Below are 9,687 nucleotides of genomic sequence, written 5' to 3'. Positions count from 1 at the left end.
CTGTGATAATGCCAAATGAGCAGCTGTTGTTATGCTCCAACAAAAAGTGAGCGCTTCAGCAACTGTTCGATCAAAACAGGTTGGTATAAAATTTGTGGCAGCAGCTAAAACTTCTCCCTTATGATCACGATATATCATGCCCATTCTGGTGCCTACGCCTTGTCTTACAGAAGCATCAAAGTTAACTTTTATGAAGCCTTCTACTGTCAACTGAAATAAAGCTTTGTTTTGCTATGCTTGGCTCTAACAGATAATTAAAACTGTGTGACTAATGCGTAGTTTAAAAGCTTTTTTTTATCCTAATGTTAATTAACTTTGATGCCACGTCATTTGCTTACATTTTCTTAAGGAGGATCAGAAAGACTGTAAATGTGATACTCTTCTATTTATAATTTTTAGGGTACATTACATTTAATTTATATTATTTTTAAATTAGTCTCAACAATGTAAATACTAAATAGTTAGTTTGTAAGCCTCTATAGTGAAATCTATTATAAATTTAGAACATGACTTATGTGGTATGTCACGTAAGAGTGTATCATTACTGCTAAGAAGGATACAGGTGTAATGTGTATCAGTCAATCAAGGGAGTTTTCAGTCGCTAAGGGGTATTGATTGTAATTGAGCCTAAATTCAGCGGATCTCAATGTAATCTGTCTAAAATTTATGAGAAGGATTGCTCTAAAATTTAATAACTATCACAAGTTCTGCAATTTTCTAAGCAGTACGATTTTGCTATGGAGTTTTTAAAACTAAATGTTTGTTTCTTGATGTACTACCTCAACCACTATCTTGTACATAGAAATATATATCTTTGTTTCTAGTTTTTGGCTATGCTAACATCCTTGTCCATTTTGAATTGGTGTTGCTTTCATCCAATACATCATCAAAATGCATAATATATTGTAATCAGGAGATTACTAATGCCCAATAATTGATGACGAAGGTTCTACAATCTATAAGAGTAGCAAAAACAGTTTCATCAGTAAAACTGAAGGCGTTCTGTTTCCACCATGAATCTTCAAACCATTTACTTCACATCCATTTTTCCATTTTCATTTTTATGTTTATGGCACACAAAATAATGAAAAAGAAATCTGCCTCAACTCCAAATTTACCACCAGGGCCATGGAAGCTACCTATCATAGGGAACATACTCAACATTGTTGGCTCCCTTCCCCATTGTCGGCTAAGAGATTTATCAGCAAAATATGGACCCTTGATGCATCTGAAGCTTGGAGAGGTTTCTACCATTGTGGTTTCATCCCCTGAGTATGCTAAAGAGGTGTTAAACACCCATGATCTCATCTTTTCATCAAGGCCTCCAATACTAGCTTCAAAGATAATGTCTTATGATTCTAAGGGTATGTCTTTTGCACCTTATGGTGATTATTGGAGATGGCTAAGGAAGATTTGTACATCGGAGCTATTAAGCTCAAAATGCGTCCAATCTTTCCAACCAATCCGAGGGGAAGAGCTCACTAATTTCATCAAAAGGATTGCATCAAAAGAAGGGTCAGCCATCAATCTCACCAAAGAAGTGCTTACAACAGTATCTACAATTGTTTCAAGGACAGCCCTTGGAAACAAGTGTAGGGACCATCAAAAATTCATATCATCTGTAAGGGAAGGCACAGAGGCTGCTGGAGGTTTTGACTTGGGAGATTTGTACCCTTCTGCTGAATGGCTTCAACACATCTCAGGGCTGAAGCCTAAGCTTGAGAAGTATCATCAACAAGCCGACCGGATAATGCAAAGCATCATCAATGAACATAGAGAGGCTAAGTCAAGTGCCACACAAGGCCAGGGTGAAGAAGTGGCGGATGATCTTGTAGACGTGCTCATGAAGGAGGAGTTTGGCTTAAGTGACAATAGTATCAAGGCTGTGATTTTGGTAAGAGTATTGACGTTTTCCATCAGTGTTATCTGCTTAGTAGAAAGTAATGAACAATTCACATCTTCCTTATGGTAAACCAATAGCTTGTTGTTTCCTTACTTTTTATTAACTTGCTGTTGTGTGCTAATAACTTCTGAAAAGTGTTAGTTAACTTTTACATTGTATTGAGAAAATTTATCATCACAAAGATGTAAATTATTAAGAAGCAAAACTAAGTCGCCACTTGACACTAGTATAGCAATTCCAAATAAGAATAGAATAACAAGTCTTATCAATAAGTACTTATAGGAAAAGAAAATAAAAAGGAAAAATAAACTAACTTTCTCTTGTAGGCTAAAATGAGCTTTGAAAAATCTAATTTGTAGAAGTTCTCTCATATTAGTGTCTCCAAAATGTTGATTTTAACTTATGCATATAAGCTATTTTTAGATTATGGAAGAAGTTTATTTCATTTTGTCTTCTTATTTTATCTTATGAATCCTTATAAAGAAGTTTATCCAAACAGAACCTTAGCCACCTACACTTTACATCAATTTACACTTGGAACAGAACAAGCAAACCTGAAATATATTTTCAACTTCCAAAGCACAAAGTTTTGTATAATGATCTTTCTGTATACTAGGTTTACATCTCTAACTTACAGTAAGTCAGTAAGTCCTATGCTGCCCACTTGTATTGGACTAATTACTTACACTTATTGGTGGATTCTGCTATTATTTGGGTTTGATTTTATTTCCTTGTGTATTTCTTCCACTGCAAATTAACTTGCAATGCATGTTGGTATTCCTTCAAATTTTCCTATACATAAAATTCATATATGGCAACATCTTGATGTCATGATTTTGAAGGATATGTTTGGAGGTGGAACTCAGACATCATCTACTACCATAACATGGGCAATGGCAGAGATGATAAAAAATCCAAGAGTAACGAAGAAGATACATGCTGAGTTAAGAGATGTGTTTGGTGGTAAAGTAGGACACCCCAATGAAAGTGACATGGAGAATCTAAAATATTTGAAATCTGTTGTGAAAGAGACATTGAGACTGTACCCTCCTGGTCCCCTTTTGCTTCCAAGACAATGTGGACAAGATTGTGAGATCAATGGTTATCACATACCAATCAAAAGCAAGGTCATAGTCAATGCTTGGGCAATTGGAAGAGATCCAAACCATTGGAGTGAAGCTGAGAGGTTTTATCCTGAAAGGTTCATTGGAAGTTCTGTCGACTACAAAGGAAATAGTTTTGAGTACATACCATTTGGTGCTGGAAGAAGAATATGCCCTGGCCTCACATTTGGCTTGACCAATGTTGAGCTTCCACTTGCATTTCTAATGTATCATTTTGATTGGAAACTTCCCAATGGAATGAAGAATGAAGATTTGGACATGACTGAAGCTCTTGGAGTATCAGCTCGTAGAAAAGATGACTTGTGCCTCATTCCTATCACTTTCCATCCTTAGCCTACACAAGCTCTACAGTAATTAGTAAAAATAAAAGAATTGAGAATAAAGAAAACTTGATATCTATTGTATATTTGTATTAATGTTTGATCAGCATGTTTCTTTACTGAGTTAAAATAAAGAAAAGTGTATATTTGGATATCATGACAGGGGCGTTGACAGATCGGTTTGGAGGGAAAAAATTGTTTGATCCAATTATTTTAATTTTCTTCAATGATCATCTAATTAATTTAACTTTAAAATAAAATTCAATCCAATTTAATTTATTTTGATTTAGATTGTAAAAAATTATTAGATTGGTTTTTTATTTTTAAAGAAGTCTGAAATATTAAAATTACTCATGAAATACACAACTTTTTCAAGAGGAAATTCACAAGTTAATCCACCATCATTTCCATCAAATATATATCACATATCGTACATAAGTATAACTTATAATAATAAGAGGGAATTAAATTATATATTGATAATATAAAATAATTTTATTATATATTTATATAAACATATTTTCTAATGATTTACATTTGTTTACTTTTTTTTGTGAGATATTTGTACACTTGTTGAAAGCGATTTTATTTTATTAAAATGGATGACAAGGATTATAGTTGTTTTGTTTGTTCTTTATTTCCTATGTATCCAAATAAAATTGGATGGCAAGGATATAAGAAATAGTTGTTAACTATTACACTTTTACAGAAAAATGAATTGAATTGCTTATTCACTTCTCTATTGATTACAGGAGGAACCTTGCTTATATAGCAGGTTAATAGTAACTACTTGTTGGTTATAAGAAAGCAAACGTAACCAACCTTATAACTACCAGTTTACAGCTTTTTAAAACTTTGAATTATTCCTAACATTCCTCCTTAATTCAAAGTTGCATTTACACAAACAATTCCAATGGAATCTCTTAAACATCTAAATCTTTCTAGCTTCAAAGCCTTAGTGAGTATGTCTGCAAGCTGAACTTCAGTTCTGCAGTGCTCAATCTTCAGCTTTTCATTATTGACTTGCTCTCTTAGGAAGTGAAACTTTGTTTCTATGTGTTTACTTCTTCCATGGGAAGCTGGATGCTTTGCTAAATCAATGGCAGATTTATTGTCTACCAACAGCTTCACCTTTCCTGATTTTTCCAACTGCAACTCCTTAATCAGGGCATCCAACCACACAGCTTGGCATGCAGCTTCTGAGGCTGCAATATACTCTGCTTCACAGGATGATAGTGCTACCACTGGTTCCTTGGTGGAGGACCAAGAGATTGGTGCTCCTCCATAAAAGAAAATGTATCCTGCAGTGCTTTTCCTATCATTTTTATCCCCACACCAATCAGAATCAGAGTATCCAGTCAATTCTAGTCCTATGTCAGCTCCACCTTTAGGAAATAGAATTCCAAAATTGGTTGTCCCTTGAATATACCTCATAATCCTCTTAGCAGCTAGCAAGTGAGACTGCCTTGGTTCTTGCATAAATCTGCTGATTAGCCCAACACTGAAGTTTAAATCAGGCCTTGTATTGCATAGGTACCTCAAGCACCCAACTATTTTCCTATAGTGAGTGGGGTCAACTGGTTCTTCATCAGTTTCCTTCTCTAACACAAGGCCAACCTCTGTTGGTGTTCTTGCTGGATTGCTCTGCTGCATATTAAATTTCTTCAGTAGGTCTTGTGCATATTTGGACTGATGCATCACTATACCATATTGAGTCATTCTAAACTCCATTCCAAGGAAATAGGAGAGAAGTCCAAGATCACTCATCTCAAATTCATTCATCATTTGATTTTTGAATGCAGTAATCTCTTCCTCACAGCTTCCAGTAATCAAGAGGTCATCAACATATAGACATACAATCAATGTCTCTGATTTGCTGTCCTGCAGACATCTCACATACAATCCATGTTCTGAGGTGCATTTCTTGAAGCCAATCTGTGACAGGAAGCTATTGATTCTCCTATTCCAAGCTCTTGGAGCCTGTTTTAGGCCATACAATGCTTTCTTCAGCTTGTACACTTTGTTTTCTGAACCCTTCACTACAAACCCTTGTGGCTGAAGCACATAAACTTCTTCATCTAATGGACCATTTAGGAAAGCAGATTTAACATCTAGTTGGTGCAGGGACCAGTTATCATTAGTTGCAATGGCTACAACAAATCTGACAGTTTCAATCCTAGCCACTGGTGCATAGACTTCACCATAATCAATTCCAGCCTTTTGCAGAAAACCTTTTGCTACAAGTCTGGCCTTGTGTTTCACCACTTCCCCCTTTGGGTTAACCTTCACTTTATAAACCCATTTTAGTGCTATAGGCTTCTTGTTTGAAGGAGGATCCACCAATTCCCAGGTCTGATTTTTTTCTATAGAGTCAATCTCCTCCTTCGTAGCCCTCACCCACATTTTATTAGTCACTGCTTTGTCAAATTCGATAGGTTCAGCTTCTGCTATAAGTGCAAAATGGACCAATTCTCCTTCTAAGTTGACTTCTGAATCCTGAAACAGCTCATAGTCCCTCAAAGTTATTGGTAGCTGACTTGTCCTTGATGATTTCCTTACACTAGGAACTTGGTTAGTAGTTGGTGCAGCTGGAGGTGTTTCTTCTTCTAACAATATCCTGGACTGACTTTCACTAGAAATTGAATTCCAATTCCAGCTTCTAGTTTCATCACAAATAACATCCCTGCTGATGGATACTTGACCACTTTCTGGATTATACAGCTTGTAGCCTCCAGTTGAGTGATAACCAATTAGGATATGTGGCATGCCCTTATCATCAAGCTTTCTTCTAAGTTGATCAGGAACATGCTTGTAGCATATTGACCCAAAGATCCTCAGGTGTGTAACACTCGGTTTGGCTCCAGTCCATGCTTCCTCTGGTGAAGTATCTATAAATCTCTTAGTGGGAGATCTATTTAATATGTATGCAGCAGTTGATACAGCTTCTCCCCAGAAGAAACATGGTAGGTTTTTGCTCTTAAGCATGCATCTCACCATGTTTAGCAATGTTTTGTTCCTCCTCTCAGCTGTGCCATTGTGTTGAGGTGTGTAAGGTGGTGTGACCTCGTGAATTAGCCCCTCACTTTCACAAAATTCCTTGAACTCTTTTGACACATACTCACCCCCACCATCAGTTCTTAGTACCTTAATCATTTTTCCACTTTGCTTTTCAACTAAGCATTTGAATTTCTTAAAGACATCTAGGACTTCATGCTTCCTTTTAATCAAATAAATCCAAACTTTCCTAGTTAAGACATCAATGAAAGAGATGAAATACCTGCTGCCTCCAGGAGTTTCTGTTTGTATAGGACCACACACATCAGAATGGATGACCCCTAGCTTCTCAGTTGCTTTGGTAGGAACAAACTTGCTGAAGTTTCCTCTGGTTTACTTGCATTCAATGCACTCTCTGCACACCTCATTAGGGACTACAATATGGGGTAATCCTTCAACCATCTTGTGGCTAGTAAGTAGGTGTAGATCCTTGAAGTTGAGATGACCAAACCTGAGGTGCCACAACCATTCCTCCTTATTTTCAGAGGTTGCAAAGCATTGATGCTTCAGAATATTCATCCCAATCCTAAATGTCCTGTTCTGGGATAGATTTGCTTGGATAACCAGCTTTTGATTTCTATCAAATACCTTGAGGCAATTGTCTTCCATTGTCATAACAAATCCCTTTTGCAGTAGTTGCCCAAGACTCAATAGATTTGTTTTTAGGCCAGGCACATATAGAACCTCCTCAATGACTGTTTCTTTTCCATTTGTGTCTCTGAAAGCCACTCTGCCAATGCCTTCTGCAGTGAGACTACTATCATCTGCAAACCGGACTTTGCTCTTTGATGAGTCATCCAAACTGATGAACCATTCCTTCTTCCCTGTCATGTGAGTGGAACATCCAGAATCCAAGTACTAAGAGGTGTCAATGGAGGATTCCTTACTTGTGGTTGCCATGAGCATTACAGCTTCAGAATCTGATCCTTCATCCTGTGCCAGATTTGCCTGATTCTTTGGCTTATTTTTAGCACCTTCTCCTTGCCAACAGTCTCGTGCATAGTGACCAAGTTTTTGACAGTTGTGACATCTCACTTTCCTCTTATCAAACTTCCATTCCATGCTGCCATTGGAGCTATCATTTTTCTTCTGTGATTGATCACTTTTCTTTCCTTTAAAGAATTCACTGCCTGCATTATATCCTTGATCTTGGTGTTTCTGATTACTGCATGGCTTATTTCCCTTCCATGGTCCTTTCCCTTTTCCTTTGTAGTTGGATCTTGCTTGAAGTGCCTGTTCTTGATTGGATCTTCTCTCATTGATCCTCATTTCATGTGCCTCTAGGGAGTGCTGCAATTCTTCAATCTCCATGTCATCTAAGTTCCTTGACTCTTCAATTGCAACAGCCACATGATCAAATCGTGGTGGCAATGTTCTCAAGATCTTGTCTACCACTAGTTCATCGGGGATCTTGTCGTTACACGACCTCATGGCATTAACCAGTTCTTGAATCCTATCAAAGTAATATGAAATTGATTCTTTCTCTTCCATGCATAGTAATTCATATTGCCTTCTCAAAGTCTGTAGCTTCACTTTCTTGTTCTTTTCTCCATCACCATATGTTTTCATCAGAATCTCCCATGCTTCCTTAGAGGTAGAGGCCTTCGAGATCTTGTTGAAAATCTTTGAGTTCACACATTGGTAGATGAGAAATCGAGCTTTGCAGTCAAGTTTTTGCTTCTGTTTGAAATCCAATTGCTGTTCTTCAGTGGCTTTCCTTCCAGGATCTTCAAACCCAAATGTCACCACTTCAAATACATCTTGGAAGCCAAAGATTGCCAGCATCTTGACCTTCCAATCATCAAACAGTTTTCCATCGAAAACCGGTAAAGATCCTTGAATGATACTGTTTGAGCCAGCCCTGTTGCACCTTGATCCTCCTTCACTTTCCTATACACAACTACTATCTCAGAGGTTCCTCTACCCGCGTTCTTGACTATCAAGAACCCCACTTAGCCACCACAATCACAGATATGATGGTGAAAACAATGAAGAATCACTCACAAATCACAGTTCTCACAAAAAGAATCTCAAGAAGAAGGGTTTCCCTCAGTTTTTTTGGTGTCAACAGAAGCTTGCTCTCCCTCTTTCTAATCTTCACAGGTCAGGTTCGTATAAGCTCTAGATACCATGTTAACTATTACACTTTTACAGAAAAATGAATTGAATTGCTTATTCACTTCTCTATTGATTACAGGAGGAACCTTGCTTATATAGCAGGTTAATAGTAACTACTTGTTGGTTATAAGAAAGCAAACGTAACCAACCTTATAACTACAAGTTTACAACTTTTTAAAACTTTGAATTATTCCTAACAATAGTGATGATGAAAATGATGCATTAGATTACGCTATATTTTGAATGGAATATTGCTTCACGTAGTTTTGGAATGCTTCGGAAAAGTCTTGTTTAACATAAAATTATTAATGTATGAGTACAAATATATAAGATTTTTTTTTGTTACACTTATAGGCCTGTAATTTTGTTGCTAGTAACTAAAAAAAGTGGGGGTGTTGCTAGGTGCACCCAACACTTAAGATGAAATGATGAAAATATCCTTGATCCATAAGCCTTTGGATCAAATTGATCTGTAAGCCTTTTACGAATCAACTTGATCCGTAGAAGTCTTACAGATCAACTTGAATGCTTTATCGTGGGGTAGGAATCTACAACAGTTCAGGCTACACCCGATGTAGAATGATGACTTTCTACATCGGTTTTCAAGACAACCGATGTAGAAATCTAGCATTCTAAGATGGGTTTGGATACCAACCCATCTTAAAATGGGCAAATATCTACATCGGTTGTCCTAATAACCGATGTAAAATGTCAGAATTCAACATCTTCAACGACACCGGGCTACAACGATGCATGATAACCGATGTAGAAAGCCTATTTTCTAGTAGTGAGAAAGGGTGTAGATTAAATTGACTTGGACAAATTAACATACTTAAAATGTGTCATCAAAGAAACAATAAAGCTACACCCTCCTACACCACTATTGCTTCCTAGAGAAAGCAAAGAAAAATGTCAGATCAATGGATATGAAATTCTTGCTAGAACAAGGGTCTTCATCAATGCTTGGCTATTGGAAGAGACCCTAAGTATTGGATTAATGCTGAGACATTTAAGCCAGAGAGGTTTTTGGATAGCTCAATAGATTACAAAGGCACAAATTTTGAGTTTATTCCTTTTGGTGCTGGAAGGAGGACCAGGCATTGCATTTGCCATAGCTGACATTGAGTTGCCACTTGCTCATTTGCTTTACCATTTTGATTGGAAGCTG

General features: G+C 37.0%; 1 protein-coding gene across 1 annotated transcript; it reads left to right on the top strand.

The window, feature by feature from the left end:
- Positions 1–268: 268 nt before the first annotated feature.
- On the top strand, positions 269–3,503 carry F6H3 (flavonoid 6-hydroxylase). Its single transcript, XM_014779435.3, is given in 3 exon segments — positions 269–1,041; positions 1,044–1,894; positions 2,746–3,503. Coding segments are annotated over 3 exon segments (1,494 nt in total). The 5' UTR covers positions 269–1,013; the 3' UTR covers positions 3,361–3,503.
- The last annotated feature ends 6,184 nt before the right edge of the window (positions 3,504–9,687 follow it).

Source organism: Glycine max, chromosome 8 (genome assembly GCF_000004515.6).
Source record: "Glycine max cultivar Williams 82 chromosome 8, Glycine_max_v4.0, whole genome shotgun sequence".
NCBI lineage: Eukaryota > Viridiplantae > Streptophyta > Magnoliopsida > Fabales > Fabaceae > Glycine > Glycine max.
The sequence above is the reverse complement of the archived record's forward strand: the minus strand, read 5'-3'. Positions and strand labels throughout refer to the sequence as shown.